Source organism: Vanacampus margaritifer, chromosome 1, assembly GCF_051991255.1.
Source record: "Vanacampus margaritifer isolate UIUO_Vmar chromosome 1, RoL_Vmar_1.0, whole genome shotgun sequence".
Lineage (NCBI taxonomy): Eukaryota > Metazoa > Chordata > Actinopteri > Syngnathiformes > Syngnathidae > Vanacampus > Vanacampus margaritifer.
The window spans coordinates 16,782,168-16,808,882 of NC_135432.1; the positions used below are offsets into that span (position 1 = coordinate 16,782,168).

The 26,715-nt window shown below is 40.4% G+C and overlaps 4 protein-coding genes and 1 long non-coding RNA gene across 11 annotated transcripts in view; 3 read left to right on the plus strand and 2 right to left on the minus strand.

Annotated features, from left to right (window-relative positions):
- Window positions 1–2,373, plus strand: part of LOC144059128 (puratrophin-1-like) — a 45,689-nt gene extending 43,316 nt beyond the window's left edge. For all 4 annotated transcript variants that reach the window (XM_077578035.1, XM_077578043.1, XM_077578027.1 and 1 more), the window contains one exon: window positions 1,171–2,373. The gene's annotated coding sequence lies outside the window, so the exon portion shown is untranslated. The remainder of the gene's footprint in view (window positions 1–1,170) is intronic.
- LOC144059206 (uncharacterized) lies at window positions 1,043–16,768 on the minus strand. Of its 3 annotated transcripts, none has more exons than XR_013295599.1 (5): window positions 16,565–16,768; window positions 11,839–11,971; window positions 9,392–9,475; window positions 8,769–8,936; window positions 1,043–1,259 (listed from the first exon to the last, which is right to left on the minus strand). It is a non-coding gene; the product is annotated as an uncharacterized LOC144059206 (long non-coding RNA). The 3 variants fall into 3 exon arrangements; XR_013295601.1 differs by lacking the exon at window positions 1,043–1,259 and adding an exon at window positions 8,452–8,526; XR_013295600.1 differs by lacking the exons at window positions 1,043–1,259; window positions 8,769–8,936; window positions 9,392–9,475 and adding an exon at window positions 10,396–11,091.
- LOC144059163 (protein-glutamine gamma-glutamyltransferase 2-like) lies at window positions 3,537–13,093 on the plus strand. Its single transcript, XM_077578090.1, has 15 exons — window positions 3,537–3,630; window positions 6,672–6,857; window positions 6,945–7,172; window positions 8,153–8,271; window positions 8,345–8,473; window positions 8,783–8,951; window positions 9,405–9,537; window positions 9,618–9,721; window positions 10,632–10,720; window positions 10,992–11,145; window positions 11,237–11,325; window positions 11,427–11,610; window positions 11,825–11,985; window positions 12,220–12,356; window positions 12,654–13,093. Exons 1-15 carry the CDS (start codon window positions 3,621–3,623, stop codon window positions 12,817–12,819), a joined length of 2,058 nt encoding a protein of 685 aa, XP_077434216.1. The 5' UTR covers window positions 3,537–3,620; the 3' UTR covers window positions 12,820–13,093.
- Window positions 15,943–20,368, plus strand: szrd1 (SUZ RNA binding domain containing 1). The gene is made up of 4 exons (XM_077578134.1): window positions 15,943–16,167; window positions 17,278–17,327; window positions 18,367–18,642; window positions 18,892–20,368. The coding sequence occupies exons 1-4, from the start codon at window positions 16,120–16,122 to the stop codon at window positions 19,001–19,003; spliced, it is 486 nt and encodes a 161-aa protein (XP_077434260.1). The 5' UTR covers window positions 15,943–16,119; the 3' UTR covers window positions 19,004–20,368.
- Window positions 20,369–21,121: 753 nt separating this feature from the next.
- atp13a2 (ATPase cation transporting 13A2) overlaps window positions 21,122–26,715 on the minus strand; it is a 59,638-nt gene continuing 54,044 nt past the window's right edge. For both annotated transcript variants that reach the window (XM_077578076.1, XM_077578066.1), the window contains exons 20-29: window positions 26,590–26,714; window positions 26,340–26,500; window positions 25,773–25,865; window positions 25,597–25,676; window positions 24,165–24,317; window positions 23,508–23,604; window positions 23,193–23,416; window positions 22,939–23,090; window positions 22,679–22,851; window positions 21,122–21,383 (exon numbers count right to left, since the gene is read on the minus strand). In XM_077578076.1, the coding sequence (XP_077434202.1) occupies window positions 21,207–21,383; window positions 22,679–22,851; window positions 22,939–23,090; window positions 23,193–23,416; window positions 23,508–23,604; window positions 24,165–24,317; window positions 25,597–25,676; window positions 25,773–25,865; window positions 26,340–26,500; window positions 26,590–26,714 (1,435 nt within the window). In that variant the 3' untranslated portion in view covers window positions 21,122–21,206. The remainder of the gene's footprint in view (window positions 21,384–22,678; window positions 22,852–22,938; window positions 23,091–23,192; window positions 23,417–23,507; window positions 23,605–24,164; window positions 24,318–25,596; window positions 25,677–25,772; window positions 25,866–26,339; window positions 26,501–26,589; window position 26,715) is intronic.

Below are 26,715 nucleotides of genomic sequence, written 5' to 3' on the forward strand. Positions count from 1 at the left end.
TAACTCATTCACTCCAAGCCATTTCCACTGAAGCAACCCCCTTCGCTCCCGGCTGTTTTACTGGATTTTGACTGATTTTGCAAGGCCCACAGAATATTCTGTTCTATTGCTATAAAAACTACCAAAAGAAAGATTAGTTTCTTTTTTCACCAGGAAAAAAAAGTAGCTATCTATCTATGTTAGGAGCAATTAGCATTAGAAGATAGCTAAGTGTCATTATTATTCACAAATCTGTTTAAAACCGTCCATCCATCTATCCATTTTCCTAACCGCTTGTCCTCACAAGGGTCGCGGAGGTTGCTGGAGCCTATCCCAGCTGGCTTCGGGCAGTAGGCAGGGTACACCCTGAACTGGCTGCCAGCCAATTGCAGGCAAATTGTTTAAAACCGTGGGAATATTTTTTTTTTGCAACATGGCCCTGGTTGATCTCTTATACTTTGCTGCCACTTGCTGGCCGTTTTTATTTTTTATTTTTTTATAACTACCATTGCTTCAACCGTTCTCTTCAGTTCTGAGGCTGCATCCAAACCTTCTTTATGCTCTAGCATGAAAAACATATAAATACAATTTTGGGAGAAAATGAGTGAAATAAATAAAAATCAGTATTTTTGTGTGCAAAAATGCAAATTGCAGAGTAAAGTGTGTAAATTGAGTGACGTGTTCATTGGGAAGGGTCAAAGGTCATATTGGGCGGAACTGATGTTGGATTTAAGCGGTTAAGCGGCCTATGAAAAGAAGCTGAAAAAGTTCCTCGGCCTAATGTGAAAAGGATTTTGTCATTTGTCGATAAAAACAAAGCCGAACGTCCTGAGGAAAAAAAGTCAATAATTTAAGAAAAATGACACAAAGTCAAGTCACATCAATTGAAGGAAAACAGCTTGGAGCAAAGCTTATTTACATATTGAATCTTTTTGAATATTAATGAGAAAACTGCTGACTCCAAATCACAAATTGAAAAAAGGGCATCCTTCTCATTTCCAACCCAAACTTGAACAAATTACATCAATGATTATAAATCATTGTGCGGCATGAGACCGTTTTCTTCAACTTTTCCCATCATAGAGTCAGACTTGAAGCGGATGCCCCACTTTGTGCTCGTCGTGGCATTTGTAGTCATGTGGCGTGACCCGAGATTGACACATTTACTTTGTTTCTTCTCGTTTTTTGCAGACGTCTGCGCCTCATCGTCCGTCTGCCGTCTTCTGCTCCACCTGATCAATCTGTTATTATTATCACTTGGTTCTTTCCATGTAATGTAACTTTTGGACATGATGTGGCCACGCACACACACACACACACACACACACACACACACACACACACACACACACTCTAGTCAGCATTTAGTGGCATGGTTGTTTATTTCGAGGTTTTAACCTCACCACTCAAGCTTTTTCATAGAATACAAACAAGATGCAAGACAATCCAAAATGTTTGAAATAATTCAATTTAACATTTGAAATTTTCTTTTACGTTGATGGTCAAATTCACTGATAAGTCACATCTGGCAGGGGGTCGGTCCTCGGTTTACAATTTCCATTCGTACAATGTAAACTGCATTTTTAAGTAGCTTAAGTCAAAAGCTATGCTTAAAGCATGACATCACAATTCGAGTAAATATTTGCATGAGCAACACTTCTCGGCCGTGAATATGAAACACGCAAATGGAAAACCAGTAGGTTAGTGAACGTGAAATTCTTGTGCCGTGTTCTTATGCAAATGAGTTCCTTCCTTCTGCACCATTTCGAACAATTGCTAAAGTGAGGACCACCTGCGCACGCGCATTTGATGTTTGATTTTATGCCGGAGCCTATAGTGCTTATTGTTTGATTGTATTAATTCCACGGACATGGCTTCAAAAATGACATTTGCGAAACTCCAGGAAAAGCCCACCAGCACCTGCTGTGCTTAATGGACAGACACAATGTACATACAATGTGTATGAACAGATGAGTCGTTAATTGATTGCCGTGATTTTTTTCTTTCTTCATGATATGCCAATGTTGTATTTGATGTCATTTTTGTGTGTGTGCGTGTGTGAATTATTTACCAAAGGGAAGACCACAGTGTGTGGATTTGAAGCGCTGCGTCATTCAATCAATGCACAAGATACAAGACAATGGACACTTTCAGTTAAAAATTGAAATGACAAAAAAAAAAGGTCACTACGATTTCCTTTTCTTTTTTTTTTGTCTGGTCAGACACGTATTGGGTTACTGTTGATATTTCTTGTGAAAATGCTAACTTTTTTTTTTTTATCATATTTTCTTTTTCAAGGTGTTTACACAAGATGAGTCAGTGTTGTTGTTCTTAAATGTTCAGTCAGTTCACTTGTTGTTTTGGTACCAATAAAGTTGTGTGCTGTTAGCAAAACATGTTGATTTCTTAGATGTCATTTGTCTGTCATGGATAGTAAATATAACTACAAATAAATGTCATGCTGTCACATTGTATAAATATTATATATTATATAAATTTGTGACAAAATAAAGGCTGACATTTAAAACATGAAGCTTCACACACCTACAAACATGTTGTTGTTTTTCATATGTAAAAACAAAAAAATGAATACAGTGGTGCCTTAAGATACAAGTCACCTGACTTTTTTTTTTAGCTCCATTTGGTGGCAGTGAACTCAACTCACTTCACAATGAGCAGCTTGGCAGATGAGCATTTCTGATAAAATAATTTTAGAAAATACTTCAACCTATTAATTGCCACTCCCACTTTACTATGAAACTAAACATAAAACAAAGAGAGAGAGAAATCGCATAGCTTTGCCTTAGCATACATTTAGCTTAATGCAGGGGTGCTCAAGTTGGGTCCTCGAGAGCCCCTTATCCAGCCTGTTTTCCATGTTTCTCTCCACTAACGCACCTGATTCATGATCAGGATCGTTGTCAGGCTTGCTGATTAGCTGATCATTAGATTCAGCTGTGCTGCAGGAGGGAAACATGGAAAACAGGCTGGATGGGGGGGGGGGGGGGCTCTCGAGAACCCAACTTGAGCACACCTGGCTTAATGCTAAAGGGCTACCAAATACTAGTGCCCTATTGTGGTAGCTTTTGAGCGCAGACTAGAGCAACACATGTAGACATACCCTATAAAACAATACTCCACAGGCGTATGTTCTTTATCCTCTGAGAAGAACAACTAACAATACTGGCTTTTTAATTCTTTATCATTTTTATGATTGTATGATGCTACTAGTATTGTAGAGTGTAGAGTCTTATTGGGGGAAAAGGGGGGGTGGGGTGCCGAACCTTTAATTTCAGTGGTGGAAACTGGTGGAACAAATGAAATTGTCATCATTTCGCCACTATTATTGTTTAATATGATTGTAAAAATGCCTCATCTCAGTGACACACGCCAAAAGGACTTTGGTAGAAAGCAATGTCCCTCCAAAAGAGAAACAGAAAGAGGAAGCCATCCAAGCCTGTTTGGCCTTCCAACTAAAAACAGAATTATGAGCAGATGAGGTCAGAAGTGAACAGCCCACTCTGGTTTCACTTGGCTTCAAATACTAACCAGGACCAGGAGCTGTCACATTGCTCACACACACTGATCACACACACACACACACACACACAAACACACATACCTCGAGTGTCACTGCAATCATGAGTCAAGGTAAGTTGAAAGAAGCATGCTTTACTTTATTATTTACTTATTTATTTTACAGAAGGGACGGTACAGTCGCTTTACGGGGTATCTTTGTGACTTTTATTTTGGGAAACAGTCATAAATTAATATTTGTGGGAATGCTGAGAGACGCTTTCAGACTCAGGATATCGGATGTTGATGGAAGGGTTTGGGTATGCTAAAAAAGATGTGCGGTTAGCAAAGTCATTTTGTGGTATCGAAATGCTGAGACGTGCATTTATTTAAAAGATAAGAAAAGATTTCATGCCATTTGTGAGAATACTGAGAGAGAAACACTCACACTGTGTAACAAAATAAGTTTTTCTTTTGTTTCTACGTTGCGTATCAAGAGACAAGCGTTCATATTCCAGTGATGTTTGACATTCACATGAAAGTGTCAGAAGTGAGAATATTTTAAGAAAAAACGTTACGTTTTAGAAGTGGAGGGGAAAAAAAATTAAGGTTGCAAGAATGAACACATTCACTGCAATTGACGGTTATGAACGTCCAAAAAATCATTTGAACTATTTCTATTAGTTTAAATTGTTTTCCACTTTTGTTAACAAGAGTATGAAAACCTAGACATTTTTTATTGTACATTTAGAACAGATATAAAATTTGTGATTAATCGTGAGTTAACTTGTGAAGTCATGCGATTAATTACGTTTAAACTTTTAATCGCCTGACGCCCCTAATTTTTAATAATCATCTCGTCAGGCAATTCAATTTTTTAATTGTAATTAATCAAATGACTTCACTAGTTAACTCACGATTAATCACAAATTTTATATCTGTTCTAAATGTACAGTAAAAAAAATTCTAGGCTTTAATAGAAATAGTTCAAATTATTTTTTGGCGTTTATAGTCGTCAGTGGCAGTGAATGAATTAAAAAGAAGAAAAGATTTTAAAAAATTGGAGCATCGGGCAATTAAAAATTTAATCGTAATTAATCGCATGACTTCAATAGTTAACTCACAATTAACCACAAATTTTATATGTGTTCTAAATGTACAATAAATAAATAAATCTAGGTTTTCATACTCTTGTTAACAAAAGTGTGTGTGTGTGGGGGGGGGGGGGGTAGAAGTTAAACTAATAGAAATAGTTTAAATTATTTTTTGACATTCATAGCCGTCAATGGCAGTGAACGAGTTATGAAACAAAAGTGGAAATGTGGAAGTGCAACAATTTATTGATTAACTGACAAGGAATCATCTATCAAATAAATTTATAATTATTTTGATAACCAATGAATCATTCAGAGACCTTTTATCATTTCAATTTACTCAAGTTTAGCCTCTCGGCAGTAAATATTCTCAGTGTTGAATCAAAATAAAACATTTGCAAACATCTGCTTGCACTTCGGAAAATTATCATCAACATTTTTTTTGCAAATTTTTGACAGAATACGGACCAAACCAGGACGTGACTTTTAATTACTATGTTTGTGAAATTTCTACATTGTCAATCAGGAATTATGCCTTGTTTTGGGATAAAGGGATTGAAATTCAAGGGTTAGGGTCAGGTTTATTTGAATCCAATTCATCAATAATCAACAAACTAATCAATTATTACAATAATCATTAGTTGCATCTTTACAATATTGTGAGATAAAAGTAAAATGCTTGTATGCTGTTATCTTACAAGAAAAAGGTTGCAATTGAAAAAAAAAATTCCCTCCAAAAGTATTGGAACAGGAAGGTCGATTCTTTTTACTAATTACTAGTGAAGACATTTGGGTTTCAGATTAAAAGCATAATATCGATGCCTTCTAAAATAATCGCCTAAATCATTTGTTCAGGTTTTTCAGGAAACACAAAACGCATCATGAGGAGATGATTTGCACACAAAAAAAATAGTGACTTACTCAATTATTTCAAGAGGGTGATGATATGGGAAAAAAAGTTGAGAATTCTATCTTTTATTTTGTGGTATTTACATCAGACAAGTTCAACAACTTCATTTGAAGCCAACCACTATCTACGCGCGGTCTGATAACAATCTCACGACGAATATTTAATTGCCTGCGCAATAATACGCCACCTTCATCAATAGGGTCATTGTCCAAAGGACATGCCGTGTTCGTGACAAAAGTGGACTTTATGCTATAGACCAGGGGTGCTCAAATTGGGTCCTCGAGAGCCCCCCATCCAGCCTGTTTTCCATGTTTCTCCCCACCAACACACCTGATTCATGATCAGGATCGTTATCAGGCTTCTGCAAAGCTTGCTGATTAGCACATCATTAGATTCAGCTGTGCTGCAGGAGGGAAACATGGAAAACAGGCTGGATAGGGGGGGGGGGGGGCTCTCCAGGACCCAATTTGAGCACCCCTGCTATAAACTATAGGCGTACACAAAATCTCGCCGCAGCGGACTTTATGAATGAGGAAATGTGGCCGAAAGGAGGCGGGGACAGAGAAAACCTCGAGGTTCATTTCGGAAAACCTGCAACCGAGCAGGCTTGGTTCATGGAGCATGTTGCTACGGTAACTGACCGAGAGCTTAAATGAGCTCTTTTTCTCTGGTTTCAATGACCTCCCTTTCTGAAACTGAAAAGGCAGAGTTTCCCACATTTCAGGGTTTCTTGACCCAGAGTTACTAATTACTACCCTACTTTGTGAACTAGAACCCAGGTCACAGGAAACTTCTGTTGGAAACAACCGACGCCAACATCAACCCACCCATCTTCTGTGCAACAACGACACACGTCATGTCTGGACCAACCAGATAAAAACAACTTCACACTTTCACTTTGAAAGATTGTATAAAATTGGCTCTAGGAAAGATAGTTCTGTTGTTGGGTCGACGTCATCTCCGCTAAGGCTAGGATAGGCGTAGCTGTCGACCCAGAACTCTGCAGTATGTAGAGACTCGTCAGTCGGGAATAAATTGGTTGTCGTTATTCTAGACCCTTCGCGAAAACGAACATGCTTGGAACCTCGAGAGTTCTCGTCATCATTCATTTTGAATGACATCATCAAGGAAGACTAGCGTGACTATATGTTTTGGTCGTGTGTTTGTGTCAGTTTTGGCTATCGAGCGCTGTGACCTGAACATCGGCGGCAACAAAAGCAGCCATCACACGGATCTGTTTGCTGACCAGCGTCTGATCGTCCGACGGGGACAAACCTTCACCATCTTTGTCCACTTGAAACCCGGCAGCAAGACGCTCAAAGCGCACGACGCCGGCCTCAACTTCATTGTCCAAACCGGTTCGAAAGCAAACACGGCCGCCGCCACCGCCGGAAGACGTGTGCATGCGTGTGTCTTGATTTAGATTTTATATGTTGACCCTGCAGGTCCGCTGCCCAAAAGAGAATCAGACACCGAGGTTTCCTTCCCGCTCAGCGACTCCACGGCGGACAGCGAGTGGAGTGCCTCGGCCACTCATGATGGCAACAAAGTCTCCGTCACGATAATGTCCTCCCCCAACGCCCCCGTTGGGCTCTACTCGCTGACACTAGACCGCCACGGGCAGAAGACCACCTTAGGGCAATTCACTTTGCTCTTTAACGCTTGGTGTCCAAGTCAGTTCCTTTTTTATTTGTCTTCATGTTTGAAAAAAAAAAGACAAAGAAATTATATATATATGTACAGTGTATCAGAACCATACTGCCCCTAAGTGGCCAAATTGGGTACAACATGAACAGCGCTCCCAATAAAGGCACACACAAACAAGGCCAAGACAGTATCAAATAATTTAAATAAAATCGATTTGGGGACATTTAGAATCGATTCTGAATCATACTAAATAAAAATTGTGATTGTTATTTGAATCGATTTTTTGGGCACACCCCTAATATTTATATATATCCATTAGGGGTGTCAAAATGAGTGCATTAATTTGGAGCTAATTTAATGTTCCTTTAACGCCACCCCAAAAATTTTTGCGCATGATTAATGACCGCCCCTTGGAAAGCCTCTCCTGGGAGAATTCCAGTCACAATGCAGTAAACACATCCACGTCAAAATTTAGCAGTACTAAATTTAATAATAATGTATATATTTGTGGAGACTGTGGTCAAGTTGTATTTTCGAATTTTAAAAATGTGCAGAATTTCACAAGTGACTTCATGTTAAAGATTAGACAGCTCTTACTATGAAAATAAAAAAGCACTGAGCTGTAACTAATGTCTTACAAATGCAATTATGCCATCTAGGGGCAGAAAAATGACCTCAACACAAAACAATAGCGCGTTCATTTTTTACAGTACAGTACTTCTTTTTTTTTTACCTAAATGTAATGAATTTTTATGAAATTACTGTATTAATGACGAAAAGATGCAGTCATATTTCTATTAGTTAGTTACATTTTTGTTCACTTTTTATGTTAACAAGAGTATAAAAACATTGAAAACAAATATTTTATCGTACATTTTATAGTACATTTAGAACAGATATAAAGAAATTTTAATTGGCGGACACCTGACACACCTAATATATATATATATATATATATATATATATATATAATGTATACGGTGTATGTATTTTTTTGCTCCTGCAGATGACGCCGTTTACATGCGCGGCGAGTCCAAGAGGCAAGAGTATGTTTTGGCGCAGCATGGGCAGATCTACAGAGGCACGCACAAGCGCATCAAAGGCACGCCGTGGAACTTCGGACAGGTGTGTGCGCTCAAGAAAAAAACCCATCAATCACTCATGTTATTGACGATCATTGCATTTGCTGTGTGTGCAGTTTGAAGCAGGAATTCTGGACATCTGTCTGAAGATCCTGGACGACAACCCGAAATTTGTGATGGACGCCGATCAGGACTGCTCGGCCAGGAGAAATCCTATCTACGTGACCCGGGTCCTCAGCGCCATGGTAGGTAGTAAGGCCAAGGAATGAGGCTTTTACTCATTTAGCGCCATTGACGACTATAGACGTCAAAAATCCATTTTAAGAACAATTCTTTTTCTTCTACACATTATGATATTAACACAAATACATTAGCTGCATGCTGCACCCTAATGAGGACAAGCATCAAAGGAAATGGAAAGACAACGACTAATTTCAGTTTCAGAAAGCATCCATCCATACTTGTCCTCATTAGGGTTGCAGGTGAACTGGCGCCGGTCCCAATGGACTTAATCACAGACAAACAAGAATTCACACTCACATTTGTCGCCTCAGATCAACAGTAATGACGACAACGGGGTGCTGGTGGGAGAGTGGCATGACTTTAGTGGAGGCGTTCATCCCGGCCGCTGGGTCGGAACCGGGGAAATCCTGCGCCAGTGGGCGGAGAGCGGCCCGGTTCGCTTTGGACAGTGTTGGGTGTTTGCTGCTGTTGGATGCACAGGTAGAGGATCAGTAAAACCTTGCAAATCATTGTCATTAATGTTGATCAATGATGGTTAACTGAAGTAATAAGCTTTTCTGTTCACTCAATTTCAATGTGGTCCCTTTGTAATCTGTTAACCTTTTTTGAATATATGTGACTTTTTTTTTTTAACCACTGCAAACTTTTAAGATGGCAGGCATAGGAACCAGCTATCTCAGCTGACTTTGAGCCAGACATGAAAATAAATAATGTACTAAGTGAAAAATTAATAATAATAATAATGCTATTGGACAGCACGTTTTAATTTTTTCAATCTTATTTTTGAGAGGTGATTCTATGACTGTAAGACACGTGATATGCAATCACATTATTCCCATTATACAGCATGACGATCTCATTTTACACTCCATCCATCAAATGAAAAGCAACACACAGTAAAGACAGTATTCAATGTTTACCTGCTTCCCCCAGTGTCTCGCGCCCTGGGCATTCCTTGTCGGGTGGTCACCAACTTTGGTTCGGCCCACGACAGCAACGCCAACCTGATCATAGAAAACCTTTATGATGAGGATGGGGAAAGTCTTTCAGATGGGGATTCAGTCTGGTGAGTAACAGTTAGTCTGGCCATGATGATGATGATGATGATGATCAATATTAACGTTGATCGTTAACTCTTATGTGCAGGAACTTCCATGTTTGGGTGGACAGCTGGATGACCCGTCCGGACTTGGGAAAGGAGTTTGACGGTTGGCAAACCAACGATCCGACTCCGCAGGAGAAGAGTGACGGTGAACTTGAATTTTCATATAGCGGCCACAACATTAGGTACACTTACACAATTTAATGCCATCCAAAACAAGAGCTGTACCAACAATTCTGTCTTTACCAATATTCAATTGTAGCCTCGCCAGCCAGATTGATAATTGTGATTCACTCGAGAAAGTTCTTCACATTATCAATCTGGTTCTTCACTAGGCAGACCCGTTCGGGAAAGGCGGGGCTTGCTGTACAATACTTCGAGCTGATTGGACGATGCGGCATCTTTGCACTATTTGTTTTGACCAATCAAGGCAACGGATAAAAATCTCGTCTTCCGTCTCCTTTTAGTGAGGGGGGTGGGGGGAGCACGGACATCTTTACCAGATAAAAATGCACGAAACTTTTCTGTTCAAATTCAACTAGGAAACCGTGAGTAATTCTGCGAGAACATAATTAATTGCAGCATCCATTCGTCTGTTAGGGTTGTTGGTTTCCCCCCACCATCGGCGCTTATTGGTTACGTCCTGCCTAAACAACGCCTGATTGGTCCGATGAAAAAAAGATCAGCTGCAAACGTATCAGATGGACCCGCACAAGATGTACAGTATTCTCCAAAGTTTGTAAACTCACAAATACCGCGAGAATTCATCTTGCTGGCCAGGTTGATTCAATTGCTCGGTTTTTATTGACATTTTATTGTCAGTTCTCAGGATGATGCGCAATACAAACAATAATAGATGTTATGTAAAAAGTTTCATTTATTATCTTTGTAAAGGCAAAATCATTAAGACGGGTGTTGTTGTGGATCACGTTAGTTGTCGTGAGTGTACTTTGTCTACTTGTAATCACACAATTGAAACACAAATACAACACTGTCGTCATACGAATGTCTGAATGAACACATGAATCTTTTTAAATTCAACTTGTATATGTTGTCAGGTGTTTACTGTTGTGGACCAGCTGCACTGAGGGCCATTAAGGAAGGAGAGCTCACCAAAAAGTATGACGCTCCTTTTATTTTTGCTGAGGTGAGTTGATGGTTTAGTGATGACATCATTCATTGGAAAGAATAATAATATTTTGTTAAGCGACGAGCTCAACCAATCCTAATATGGATTAACACCAGATTGTACAATTTAACAGATTTTTTTTTTTAATCGTATGTGAGTGGTTAAGCTTTAATTCCATTCATTCATGGTTTGTGAGCATGCATAACCTCACCTACCAAGTAAGTATCGCAATTTGAGTTTGGCGGGGGAAAAATGACAACATGGTGTATCTATCTGGGTGTTGCATCAGGTCAATGCCGACGTGGTGGACTTGGTGCGTCTGTCGAACGGAGAGTTTGTCAAGTTCAGCGGATCGACGAAATCCGTCGGACGCTTCATCAGCACCAAAGCTGTTGGCTCAGATGAGAGACAGGACATCACAGATGAGTACAAATATCCTGAAGGTAAACGCACATCTTCTTTGTCTCTTCATATGGGCTTTAATTAGCAATGATGTCGATTGTCGACTGCAAATTCTGTCTCCTGATGCTTCAGGTTCCAAAGAGGAGCGGGAGGTATACGAGAAGGCGCAGCACCACAACAAGCTGCAACAGCGAGGAGAGGAACCGGGCCTCCATCTTAAGGTTAACCAAACATCAACTGCAAGTTGTCATTGGCTTCCTGCCGTGATCCAAACGCATGCAATGCTCACTGAAGAATGTAATTGTTGCCCTTTGTATTGAAGATCAAGCTGGCAGAAAATATGATCGTGGGTTCGGATTTTGAGGTGTACGCCGTCCTCACCAACAATTACATGGTGACAAAGAAGTGTACACTCCTCTTCTTTGCCAAAGCTGTGGGTTACAACGGCGGGCGAGGAGGGAGCTGTGGATTTGCCTCAGAAAGGGTGGAGGTGCCCACTGGAGAAGGTGACAACCTCCTCAACCACAATGTACACACACTGTGGAAAATTGCTTATTAGTGCCCCAGTCGTTCAAATAATATTCTACTGGCATCATAAAAGGACTTTTCATACTCTCCCTTTCCATTCAAATGATTTGAAATCAAAGTTTAAAAAAAGTACGGTAGTCATCTATATTTGAATAAATTTTAGATGAGAATTTGGCTGATGGTGTTTTTTAGAGAGACGATTGTACCTTAAGCTGGAGTACTCCACTTATGGATCGGTGATCACATCCGATCGACTCATTCAGTTGTCAGCCATCACCATCGACAAACAAAGCATCGACTACCACAAGGCTGAGAAGACGATTGTGCTGGATGAGCCACCTGTAGAAATCAAGGTATGATGTTGAAATATGAGATGGGACATAATTTCAAACAGCGCCCATGTGTCTAAATCACTGATCTGTATATATTACTGGATAGCCGATAGGCCAATACTTTTGAAGCCGCGAGGCCGCCATATTACTACTCCCTAGAGACGTTTCTCGGCATACGATCCTAAACATTTACAGTACCGAAATTGGAGAACATTTGAGACTTTTCTTAGTATTTCATGAAATGTGCCTGTGCAGCTGCTCGGAGAAGCCAAGGTGAAGCAACCCGTGTCAGTGAGGCTGACCATGCTAAACCCGTTGCCGGAGGCGCTCCATGATTGCAGCTTCACCATTGGGGGGGCTGGCCTCGTTGATGGCAAGCCCATAACAATCAAGTATGTATTGGTTCTAACTTCTTACTGTTTACAAGAACATTCATGTTAAGCACATTGAAGACTGAAGAGAGAACCAATGAGGGGCTGGGGATCCTAAAGAGCAACAGCATTTGACACGGCCCCCTCCAAATCATGCATGCTAGGATAATTGAAGACTCTAAATGCACCATAGGTGTGAATATGAATGTGAATGATTGGTTTGATGTGGCTTGTGATTGACTGTTGACCAGTCTAGAGTACAGTAGTGTAGTTGCTATAGAAAATGGATGCCTTAATCTTCTTGTGTTCTTCTCACAGGATCGAACGTGTGGGCCCCAAACGGAAAGCCACAGCCACCGCCGTGTTCACTCCTACCACAGCTGGCTCCAGCGTGCTGCTGGTCAGTTTTGACAGTGACAAATTGCAGAACATCAAGAGCTCCATCAGTGTTGTGGTGAAGGGAGACGACACACCACGCATATAATCCCACACTCCCAATTTTCTTTGGATGTCATACCGGAAGCCCGGAGGCTTTGTCAGACATGGGGGATTTCCTGTTGCTTACTTTTATTTGTCCTACCCTCATATAAGGCAATTCATAACACAGGTTGACTGGATATATTTTCTTGATTTGATTCCATTAAATTGTCATGTTTGGTGATTTTGTAGTCTGCAGCAGAAATAGTTACCAATTAAGTTGAACATTTGATTATATTGAACTTTACTTGCTTGGCAAAATAAAAAACTAAATCCATCCATTTTCTAAAGTATCTGTCCTCATTATGATCGCGGGTGAACTAGAGCCTATCCCATTGACATTGGGTGAGAGGTGGGGTACACCTGGCCCCTGGACTGGTCGCCAGCACTCCCAGCAAGTCACATTATAGATAAACAACCACTCACATGGACAATTTAGTCTTTAATTGAATAAGTAATGAACCCATGCATTTTTTATGTAGAAAGAAGCCAATGTACCTGTATTGTACATGTAATGTACATAATTAAGCATGGGAAGAACATGCTAATTTAAACCCCAAAAGTCAGACCTGCCTAAATAGGAACTGTCAATCTAAAAACCGAAACAAGGAGGATTCTCAACACTCCAAACCACCCAAAAATATTGTGACAGGTTTGCTTAATTTGCCTCGTATTCGACTTTGGTGCGCTACTTGATTTTTTTTTTAAACAATACCAAGAAACTACCACATGGTGGCAACAGTAAACTCAGTCACACAGAATGAGTGCATTGGAATGGCAATAGACATCTCAATATTTACTCTATATAGAAATTGCTGACAGTTTTTGTCCAGTAGATGGGAAACTAATTCACTACTCCTAAATGTGCTTTCGGCATATTTGCCAACTTTGGGTTGAGAAAAACAGTTTGAAAATTATATGTCAATAGTTTATGAACTGTTCTTCTTGAAAACTAAACACTCCAGTGTGCCACTAACTGTGTGTTTTCTGTGTTGGGTTAAAATCAGAGGTCAAATTTTGTGAATATGCATGTAGTCAACAGTATGTCATCACCATCAAGTGATTTTGCTTCTTCAATGACACGTCATGATTCTTTGATGGCGCCCCAACTAGGAGGATTGTTAAAAAAAAAAAAAAAACACCTTCAACAAAATGAAGTGACCTCATCACTCAGATGCAAGGAATATTTAATTTATTGCTTTCCATTCCTTTTTTGTTTTTGTTTACTAAGATTTTGACCATGTAATTGTTTTTATTTTTTAAAGTTACTTATTAGGGGTGTGACTCCAATAAATGACAATTCCATACATATATTGATACTGTAGGGAGACCGGGCTAGTTGTATCACGGGTAAGTTGTGACATTTTCTTCTCCACCAGAGGGCGCAACGAAAAAGTGGAATACTAGTTTTCATATTAATAGTCAGGGGTTGTGTCCTGTCTGAAAAGAGAATAGCATATTGTGAGCTTAGATGAGTGCCGGTTATCTGTTTTGCACAACCCAAAGTCAACATTTTCAACATCATATATTTTGAAACAGGCATCGTACACAGACAAATTTCACCAACAAATCGTGTGGACTCGTTAAAGAAGAGATTCAGGCATTTTGTCATGCCTAAGCCACTGCTGTTTTAAGCTAACTTTAAACTAGAGCAAGAATTAGCCAACATGTTGGTTTGGGGCAACTTGTCTCAGTCATTTTGGGGTTTGTTGTCACATATGCAAAGAACGGGCCAATGAAAAATGGCCTCTGGCAATTTAGTTTACGTGTGCCAGAATTGTTCTTCAGACGATAGAGTCTGAAGAGTGAGGAAATTAATTTGCCATGTTCTGTTTCATTGTTAAGAAATAGATTTTCCAGTTGTTGAAACTACAGTATACCCACGTCAGGACTGGTTTCAGTTTCATGATGAACCATCCATTCATCCATTAACCAAAATGCTTCATTTTATTGAAATTCAATTTAATCTCAAATTTCGAGTTTAAGGGAAGCAAAACAGGCATTTGAGGCTAAGAGCTATGACCTATATGCCAGCAGTTCCTAAGGATCTTTAATCTATTTCATAATACTTTTAACTTGTTAAAGTTTGCTCAATGACTATGGCCAATTTTCAAGATCAAAGGTAAACTATTTCTCTGGCTGTAACCACGCCCCCACCCCCCACCCCCCCCCCCAAAAAAAAAACAGGGCAACAAGGATAATTTTGTCCTTGTTTTATTTAGTTGCAAAATCCAATGGGACATCTTACCCCATATTGTGTGACAACTTAACTGTTGTTGGGCAATATGTCTCATGTTGATTTTCACTCCCTCTATTTGATGGCTTTTAACTCTGCACTGACACAAAGTATGAAAATGAAATGAATACAAATAATATACCTAAGACTTTGGTCTTTCAACTGGTATACATTTTGTTTCTATATGATGTATTGATTCCAAGAAATATTTAAAAGTATAAAAAGTGATACAACTAGCCCCGGCCTCCCCTACCTGGGATACAATACGGTTCAAGAATGGGACACTTTTTGAAGTGGAGCGATTCAGTTAGGTTTGATTCAGTGGGATTACGATTCCATATAGTACGGCTGTATCTTTTATGAATATGTACCATGTAAAAGCTCTCCAAAACCTGAACAAATAATAAGCAAAATCAAATCGATTTTTACCTGGTGCGCATCTCTTCTAAAGTACGATTTAACACATATCTCAATACTAGGAGAGTGATATGATTCAAGGACAGTAAATTTTAAAATAATGACAATCAATTTGTTTTGAACGATTCAAATTGACTTTTATTAAGCCCCTATTATTTATACAATAGACTAGCATTCAGACATTTTAGAGAACCCCAATTTTTTAAATTGAAATTCAAGCAATTCATGTCCAATGAATAGCTTGAAATTGCACAAACTAAAGATACACATTTCCACGCGTTTTGTCTATAGAACAATACCATGACTTTCATTTCAGTACAATGAGACATTGAACTGCATGATTAAAAAAAAAAAATCTAGAAAAATTAGGATTTGAACTTTTATGTTTGTGAGGCTCATGCTTTTTTGGTGTAAAAAAAAATCCAGCCCCCCCTCATTATCTGGGGCTAGAAACGCCCCTCATTGCGCGTTCCTAACCTCGAACCCCCTGCGAGAAAGGCGTAAATCGAGGAACCACCGTACGCACAGCAACAATCGGCAGCGGGGTGGAGCGCCACGCCGGGGGAAGCCGTCACGCTGACGTGCCTGTGGGCAAGAGAGGCGGACCCGGCTGTACAGCAGCCGCCGAGCAGCGTGTCTCCAGCAACATGAAACATGGATGAGGAGGTCGCGGAAAGTTGGGAGGAAGCGGCCGATAACGGGGTAAAGCAACCCAACCCAACCCTGACATTGATTTGTACGCTACCGTCATGCCAGCGACTTGAATTCGGCCTGGTTGCGAGACATACTTGGAAAGCTCGTTGTGTGTCCCGAGTCCCGCGGGCCAACAATGTGGCTCGTGCTAGCTTTAGCAGCGGCAAAGTTAGCAAGCTAACGCTGAGCGGTTGGCGAGTTAGCACGGCCGTACCCAAACGGGCTCGACAAGCTAGTGGTTTATTTTGTTAGAGTAAGTACTAGTTAGTAACTCATTTCGAAGTGGTCCGTGTGTCGCGTGAGCCTATTTCAGTGACAAAGTTTCCTATCTTCGCTTTAGCTAATGCTAATTCGGCTATGGCTGGCATGAAAAATCGAATGTAGACACCGGCTGGGGTCGGCTTACCTTTTAGGCGGATGCTCCGCTCACCGATACGACTTCTAATTTTACTTACATATGTTTTGCACACGCGCAAAACTAAGGCTTCATAATTGTAATTGTCACGACACGGGCACACGCATTCGGCCATTTAGCTCCGTTTTATTCGGCGCGGTTCCAACTTTTCACGCCACCCAATTCATTGTGTTTGCATTTTAGCTGCGTGTCTTTTATAAGTTACTTTTTAAACCAACTTAATCTTACAAATTTGACGGCTGTGACAGTGTTCCGCTGGAAAGCTGTTTGGAAAGTGGCCAAGTTGGCCATTTCACGACGGTCCCTAGCGATCAAGTTTGCACTCGAAGTTAGCTTAGCGCCAACTGATGACGTCACCAACGCGGCCTGAGAAGGCGCTGCTAGCCGGAAGTAGCTAGCCGTCGGCGCTGTGTTGTTCGTCGTTTTTCCTCGCATATTCCAATTGTCATCGAAAAATAACACAACTCTCTGCCTAATGACGGTATAATGTGGTTAATGTTAGCAAGCTCAGCGCTTTCATGCCGTGACTTGACAGCTGCCCCAGTGTAACTAGTGTATAAATAGCTTGTAACTCAACCCTGCTTTCCTTCCACTTCAAGACTTGCCCGATACCCTTCACACACTTTTTTCTCTCTCCCTGCCATCAAATTCCCCATTGGACTAATTTGTTTACATCAATTCATATGTGCATTTTCCTTCCACAGGAAATGGAAAAGCGGTTAGAGGAGAAACTAAGAATCAGCCAGAGAGAAAAGTAAGAGGATCAAACTTTTTTTTTTTTTTAAGTTTGGTTAAAGTGATATAAATGTAATTTCCAACCATTTCTTAAATTGTATTGGGCTGGGAGCTGTGCCCTTAAAATAAAATATCTAGTTTGCCCGCCACATATGTTCTTTGCAATAATATGTTTTATGTGCCCCCACTAGTCTAAACATGGTATTCTGATTCATATTGTGTTAATGTAATAAGAATTAAGATTAATCCACCCATTTTCAGCCATCCATAGAGGCTGACAGTTTATCCTCTTGGGCTCGCCTTGCAAACATCATGCGACCTAACCCAGAAAACAAGGTGAGCCCTTGGGCTACTTGGATGCACATATCTGCAGTTATAAGTTTCCAACATGTTGACAAATCATGGCTTTTGTGATGTGCTATATAAATGGGCACAATGTGTTTGCAAATGTTCAGTGTGGTTGACACTGTGTACCTTCCCTCCTTATTGTTAACAATGTGAAAATTATTCCGCTCACATTATGTTTCTTATCAGGGCATTAAAGTTGCCATGTTGAAAAAATAGTCACTGTTGTTGAGGACAAGTTGCTACATATTGTCACAAAGTTGGAAACACTTACTGCTCTTGTAAACAAACGCCTCTGTTTGCAGCCATGTTAATAAATAGAATCATGCATGACAGCAGAGGCACATTTTACCCCCCCCAAAAAAATGCTGACAAAGTTGAATCAATTGATAAAATCAATAACGATCCAGCCTTAATTGCTGTTCATAATTAGGAACCTGAGCAATTTTAGTTAAGGTAATTTTTATGACAGTACTTGAAATCTCTACTTGGCCAGTGCCCCCCACCCCCCCATCCCATGTTAAACACATTATGTGAGTGGAATTTTCACTTACAGTGTATAAATAATATATTTAAATATCTTTAAAAAAAAATATGTTAACCGTTTTTATGGATTTTACTTTTGTAAAGAATTAGGAGTCTGCTGCTCTAACACCAGAATTTTGTCAAGACCATGCGTCTCAGAGTTTCAATTTTCCGACTGCCGTTTTCAGAGAGTCAAGTAACCACCATTGTTCTTCACGCTCACCACTGAGGACGGCCATGGTCATCCAGGACGACTCTCTACCGGCAGCGCCTCCGCCTAAGATTCGCATCTTGAAGCGGCCCGCAAACAACGGGTCGCTGGGGTCCCCCCTGAACCAGAACAGGCCCACGCCACAGGTCAAGTCACTGGCACAGCGCGAGGCGGAGTACGCCGAGGCCCGGAAGAGAATTTTGGGGAGCGCCTGTCCGGAGGAGACGGCCCAAGATAAGAACGGCGCAGACAGGTAAATGTCCATTAGGCAAACTGTACTACAAAGACATATGTAGACATCTTTATAAAACAAAACTATTAGTTGAAGTTAATACCAACTACAATCTGTTGTCAAACTGAATTCCTGAATTGGGTTTTGAGGTGAAAAAGGTTGGCAACCACATTCTGGTCTACTTGTGCTATTTGTGATCTCTGCCCCCAACACATCACAAAATGTTGACCCGTACATGGAAACATTCAGCTCCTGATGTTTTTCCTCCAGGGCCGGTCGCATCAACTCAACGTTGCCTTCAGAGGACACCAGATCCAATAATCATGCGGTCCGACAGCCAACCAGCCCCGACGGCACCCAAGGGTTCCGACAGCACAGATAAATTGGACCTAGGGGCCACCGGAAGGAGAGTGAGCTTGGGTTTTTGGTGGGGGTGCAAGGGAGCAGACAAACAACACTGCTCCAAACTTTCTACCCACTGGGGTGGGATGTCACCGCCTCTACAGGAAGAAGTATTTCCCCCAATAACCCCACCCCCAAGCCCTCCATACTTCCATCTTGACACTGTGACTATGAATGCCTGGACTCACTGTGACGATCCCTTTATATGGAACATCTCACTCCACCTCTCCAAGCAAAGACTAGCAAAGAAGAGGTGCAGTGAGTGCCATCCCCCAGCAATAATAGTCAAGACGTCACTTCATAGTTGTGCTTTTTTAAATCTTTCACCTTGGATCATCAACTTTTTACCTTTTGCTTTTTTTTTCTCTCTCCCAATTTTTGGATTATTGCAAAGGTTTTTCTGCTTGGATGTTTTTACATAAATCAATTTTTTAGAGGACTTGCCAGCCCTCCAGATACATAAATCATGTGAAATATAGCCATTGTTTTTGGGATGCAAAATTGATCATCTTGTCGTGTTGCAATGTAGCTTTTTCAGCACAACCCTTATGAGCACGTCGCTATTTGTTTTGAACCATTTTTGTTTCTGCTTTATTTTGTTGTTTTTTGTTGCCGGCATTTCTCGTTGGGCTATACCATCTTTGTTTAAAAGTAAGCGCCTCGAGTAAAGTGGGCTTGACGTTTACTTTTTAAGTAGCTTTTCTGCCTTTTAAATATACACAAAAGCAACGTCAGCAGTATTTTAACCCAAGAACAAAGATGGAAATCAGGTTACCCCGACTTACTTTGCACATAAGGCATGATTTTTCTTTGCTTTTAGCAACCTTGGCCATCCCTTCTCCAGTGCAACATGCAAAAAGTCAACTCTTTTAAAATGTCTCTGGAATGAATCCATTAAGGCTTAAAGCGTCTGCCAAAACATGCCTCTGAAACCTATGCCGAAAACCTGAAATGTTCCTGGAAATGCAACAATATTGTAATGCCTACTAAATAATTGATATCTCAGCTCCTGAAGCAGATTGAAACATAATTTCAAAAGCATTTCAGAGCGAAGCAGATTGAAACATAATTTCAAAAGCATTTCAGTGCGTACACCTGTGGTGTTCACACAAACCAAAGTTTATTATAAACCTTCAATAAACAACTGTCGCATCTGCAGGTATATTTACCTTCAACACTGGAGCGCAATTGTAATAACCTCGGGGGATTGAGTGGTAAATGTTCATTGTCAATTCAGTTACAAAGCTGTCAAAATTTTAAACATTCTCATTGTCTACAAATAGATTTCTTAACTTTATGTCACTGTCGACTCGTTACACTGATTAAAATTCCTCCCATGCCGTCATTAATTGCATCATTTATTTCATAACTCCAGCGAATCTGCGTCGGCCATAAATGCTCAAATAAAATTCCAGGACATGCTACAAAGCCCACGTCACCCTCTCGTGTATATTCTCATGGCATTAATTGGCTAAGAGACCAAGAATTAGTCAAAACAAATGTATCCGCTCTCCTGGATTTAAGGGGAGAAGAAAGAGTGCTGCAGCGCTCCCGGCTTTAATGGGTTATGAAAGGATTGTATAAAAAAAAGGATTGTATTTCCTTATATATTTTTTTTAGCATGGACTTATGCCAACATGGTGGCTGTTTGTTTGAAATGTTTACGTGACTCCTTGTGCAAAAGGTCACTGCTGGAATTCTGACACTGCTGTGAAAGAGGAGGATGTATTCAAACATGATCCAGAGAGCAGAAAGCAAGTCACCAGTTAGCCGAGGAATGATGTTGAGGTTTCAAGTTCTTCACCCACACCCACGTTTCAGTTGTTGTTCACGTAGACTTCAAGAAAGCCATATTTTGTGGTACAAGCCATCGACGGAAAGGTCCACTTCCGCCTGTATCACTTCTTTCTGGGGGTGCAAGCAAGTGGAGAATGTGAGTGAAAAAGGTTGACGGAACGTCTAGCGATAGTGCAGCAGACAACTCTGCCAATGCAAACAGCTTGTAAATAAACAGATTTAATAAACTGATTTGCAAAAAAAAGAAAGAAAAAAAGTGCTTCATTAATATCAGCGGCGGGGATGAGAATACAGGCCTCAGTGATGTCATAAAACAAAATACTTTATTATTACTTTTTTATTCCTATACTTTATGATGACAGTGTTTGTATGTTGGGAGAGATATGCTAGTTTATGCCGACGATGGCTGTGTACTCCGAGGAGTACAGTGTTTGGTTCAGGGGCGGCCATGACGGTACACAGGGGTCACAAAGGAGTGAGTTGAGGTGTTTGAACTTTTTCTTGGATGAACGCTTTGGGCAGAAGCAGCGAAGATAGTTCAGGACACCAACATCAACCACCATCTGGGGAAAAAAAAAAAACACCCAGACTTATCATCTTTAGCCAATTGCTGAAAAACTGCTCTTTCTATAATGGTGTAAATATGCCACAAGATGGCTAATAAGAAAATACTAGTAATTGGTGTCAAGGAAGTATGTTGAAGAGATACCGTCTATTGAGAGATGAACATCTTTAAGTCAGGGAGGTTCTAAATTATGCCGAGGATTTTTCGTGGAGACTTGACTGTATATGTATTTGCCATTTTGAGTAGCTGTTAAAAAGCTCAAGCACGATAGATGCCTCATTACTAATTGACAATGGCTATTTTTATGGGTTGCAAAGGCAACATGCTTGTATAGTTTTCCAAGATAAAATCAAAGCCATTTATTTTTAACTGGTAATGTAACGGTGCAAGAATAAACAAAAATGGTTTTACTTATTAAAAGGTCACAAAATAGAGATGTGCGATATAACGTATATTGCACTGGAACATAAAGCATCTACCGTATGATATCACTATTGTTTATATTTATATTGTGACATGTCGGGTATTGGGTAAGGTCTGTTGTGACAATGTAGATTCTACAGCCATAGAAATATATAAAAAATAATGCATGTCCACTGTTGTGGGGAGTGCAACATTGTCTACATTGGAAAACCAAGCAAATGTTTTACAAACACATGGCACAACAAAGAAGAGCAGCTTCTTTCTGTCCTTCTGGATTAAGATTTAGATTTCAGTTTCCTCAATTTATCCTTTGCATGTCCTGTATGAGTGAGAATCTAGTACATAGATGCAGTCTCCATTTTTTTCAACACAGCAGATTAAATGTTACTTGCACTTCAGAACTCTAGTGGGAGCTCTGGAGTAAAAAAAATAAAAAATAATAGTCACTCCTGATTAAACCGTCTGTAGACACAGTGTCTCTTAAAGGGGAAGCAAAATCTACCGTTTTTTATCCACCTCTGGGGGTGTGGCCATTTTGCCACTTACTGTCAACTGAAAATGACATCACAGTGCCTAAGGGCTTGGCTTGCAAACGTCACATGACCAAACCCAGAAAACGGCTTAGCTGTGACTGGCTGTTACCTGAGCCCTTGAGCACTATGATGTCATTTTCAATAGACAGCAAATGGCCACCACCTGAAATGGATAAATACGGGTGGAATTTGCTGCCTAATTCATATTCAACAAATGCAATATTAATCAAAATGTCATGTTTAGACTAGTGGGGGCGCATAGAACATTTTTGATTTAATTAATGTGTAACGAACTGCAGAAGAATAGCAATGCTTCCACATTCCTGGTGACACTCACCTCCACAACAAAACAAACGAGGAAATTGAGAGCAGCCAGAGCGACAAGCAGCATCTTGAAATTCAAATCGGTGAAGTTATAAAGCTGCATAATCTTTATGAAGAAAGATCCAGGATACAACACTAGACAAGTCATCACGGCAAACAGAACGAGGAGTAAACACAGGAAAATCACTGCAAGGAAAACAAGGACAACATATTTGACAAAATACTGGATTTTAAAGCAAGAAACAAAATAGACAATGCGTGAACACCTCTTACCGTTGTGGTAGAGAAGTTTCTTGTGGGGGTGGCCCTTAGTGACCACCACGGCCATGAAGATGTACTGGAAACCAGACAAGGAAAACACGCTGGTGTTCTCCATGTTGGGTAAATTGCTAGTCCCAAACACCGTGGAATTGAGCGGAATATACCTGAGGGGAAAAACAATGATTTTCAGGATCAATTAATTGATTAAGAAAATGATAACTGTTGATTAATCTAAACCTAATTCAAGATTTTGATGTTGCACTGACCAATCCTGTGAGGTGGTGATGAAGAGCGCAGACAGCTGACCCAAGATCATCATGGATATGTGTAGAAAGAGGCTGCCTAAGACGGGCAGCGCCAGCAGATTGGCTGGAGGCCGATAGGGGCTTAGTTTCTCACTGGGGCCGCCTTTCCCCATCACGATAGCCAGCAGAGTCACCAGCACGACATCAATGAACAGGAACTGCAGGTCAGCCAGATTGGTGCTCACCTAGTCAAGTGTTCAGCATGTTACAATAATACAGGACTGTCCTCTGCGGTAGTTTTATTTTCCTGACGTATGTGTTAGCTGGCGGACTCACTGTGTATAGGATGAGCACAGAGCAGAACTGTATCATGCTGTACACGGCCATGTATCTGAAGAGGCTGAATGCAGTGATTAGGGAACATCGACCTTCTCTGCAAAGACGAGAACAAGTCAGACGTCGTCACATTTAGCCACAAATGGATAGATTGTAGGGGTCCCTCCAAAACTCACTACCTTTTTACAAATTTGCCTCCGACATGAGTGAAATTGGTTGAACGTGTCTATCACAACAGGTGACACGAAAAAGTCTCAATAATTCATGCCCAAATGCTGAATAAAAAGTCAGCCATTTTGGGCAAATTCCAGGGCTTGTAATTTGGCGAACTCATCCATCCATTTTCATTAAGGTTACAGGTGAGTTGGAGTTTATTCGAGCTAACTTTGGGCAAGAGGAAGGATACACCCTGGACTGATTGGTAGTCAAGAATAAGGCACATATAAACAAACGACATTCAAAGCACATTGACACAGATTGAAAGCCAATTGGACAATTGAAAGCCGAAAATGCATGTTGTTGAAATGTGGGCAGAAGAAAGAGTACTCGGAGAAGACCCACACAGAGAAGTTACAACCCGACTTCCTGATGTGCTAACCGCTACCCCACTGTGCTGCAGTGCACACCTGGTTGAATTGCATCACCATGATTGCTCACCTAATGAGCAGTGGCACACAGCTGATGTTTTCTGTCTTGGAGGTGAAAGGCGACGCGATGGAGGCCTCTGCCTCCGACAAAGAGACCCCGACGTCGGCGGCTCTCAAGGCTCCACAGTCGTTGGCACCATCGCCACACATGCCCACCCGGTAGCTGTTGCGAAGAAACAGCACGAAAGAAAATTTGAGAAATACTGAAATTAAAGGTTTTTGTTTTTTTGAATTGACAAACACTCAATTTTCAAGCCATCAACCATTAGAGTGTAATTCAAATGTTTTTGAGGAAAAAAACACCACGATAATAGATTTTTTAAATAGAAAATTGAAAATGTACAAATGTAAATTATTATGCACAACATAGTTTTAAGACTGTATAGGTGTCAAACTCCGGACCTCAAGGGCCGCAGTCCTGCAGGTTTTGGAGGTTTCCCTCTTCCAACACAAACTGATTCCAATTAGCAGGATCGTTATCAGGCTTATGCAGAGCTTGCTGATGACCTGATCATATATCAGCTGTGTTGGAGAAGAGAAACATACAAAACCTGCAGTACTCCGGCCCTCGAGGAGCGGAGTTTGCCACCTATGGTTTATAGGTTGTAAAGAAATGAAAATAGTCCTATCTTGAATTTGCTCCAATTAACTCAATTGCTCCCCAAAACGTATGAATATGTTCTATTTTAAATGTTTTAAGTGTCCCAAAGATGTATTTATAAGTTTTTTTTAATGTTTTCTTATGTTAGAGCATACAGAAGGCTTTGATGCAGCCTCAACTGCAAAGAACGGTTGAAGAAATGAGTTATTACACAAACGGCCAGCAGGTGGCAGCAAAGCAAAATAGATAACCAGGGCCTTGTTGAAAAAAAAACTCAATTAAAATAATTCTAAATAAATTGATTTGTGAATAATGATTAAACTTAGCTATATTCTAATGCTTATTGCTGCAAAACAGAAATATACTTTTTTATTTCCTGATGAAAGAAGAGACTATAATCTTTCTTTTGGTAGGTTCGATGTTTTTATAGCAATTGAACACAATATTCTGTGGGCCTTGCAAAATCAGTCAAAATCCAGTAAAACAACCAAGAGTGAAGGGGGTTGCTTGAGTGAAAATAGCTGGGAGTGAATGAGATAAATAAGTATGTTAAAATGTAACAAGACCTGCTAAGATGTTTTTGATTGAAATAGCTTTGATTTAGGATTTTATAAGCTCCTAATGCTGCAAATGATTCACATAGACTATTTAGGAAAATCATTTGGAACACGATGTAAGGTCAGGTGAAGAAAACAAGATGCCAAAGTTGTACCAAAGTGAGGGAGGATCTAAAACAAATATTAAACCATTAAAATGATACAAAGACAATACTTTCTACCTGATGCACACATTGATCATGCTCATTAAAAATGTTTTAGTTCCTTCCTGTCTGCACACTCACTTCAGTTTCTGAAACTCTTTCACCAGTTGTGTTTTCTGGTCAGGAGCCATACGTGCAAAGACTGTTGTTCGCATCAGAACCTGTGTAAAGACATCATGACAACATTAATCCAAAAGGACAGAACATACTCTTCATAGTTTTATAGCTGAGGAAAGCGGAGAACATGTTTTTATTACTTTTGGTAGATGCTCAGGGAAGTGGTCGCAAAGGGCAGCAAATGAACTGCCATTAAGAGCCAAGTGATAACACAATTCTGCCTGGTAGAGACCCTGAGAGGAGGGAAAACATAGAATGATAAGCGTAGATAACATGCGATGAGATTCCGGTGCACTACTTAGCGGACTGACGTCAACGTCACGATCGACACGGCAATGTGTGTGTACGCATGACACGACTTACAGGCAAATGACACACACACCGTTGAACAAAACTCACAACAACGTGCACACACAACATCCTCAGATTGACTGTGTCACACGTACCAGCGCGCAAGTGCAAATTGCGTGAATTGAAGTCACACAAAAACATGATCAAATGTATGCAAATTAGTCATGGTTAAAACACCTAAATAAATTAAGAAAAGATTAGGATATTAATCTATACAAAAATAACAATCTAAAAAAAATATATATATATATCAAATAATTGTGTATATTGTATTGAAAATGCCAGTTACTGAATCTGAAGCACAAACTATAATTTCTCACAGAAAAGCTCTTGAGTGATGTTTACGTGGGACTGACCTGGGCTGTGACTAATGTGCTCTCTCTATCTGCTACGGTGAACCTCAATGTGGGTGTGCTTTGAGCCACGCGGGAAGTAGCTTCAACAAAGATGACCCCCTCATCCGACCTCACCATCCCGCAGTTTTGGGCAACATTGACTGCTGTTAGAATATTGTCACCTGTGAGAGGAGAGATTGACAATTTGGGAATGTTTTATGAATAACATAATATGACTGAGGGACAACATTGTTTAACAAGTGTCACCCACCTGTGACCATGACAGTTCGGAGCTTCGCCAGCCTTAATGTGCGTATGACCTCGGCGCTGTCTGGCTTCACCAGGTTCTTCATCATCAGCAGGCCTAAGAACTGCATGTCTTTCTCAACCTCCCCTC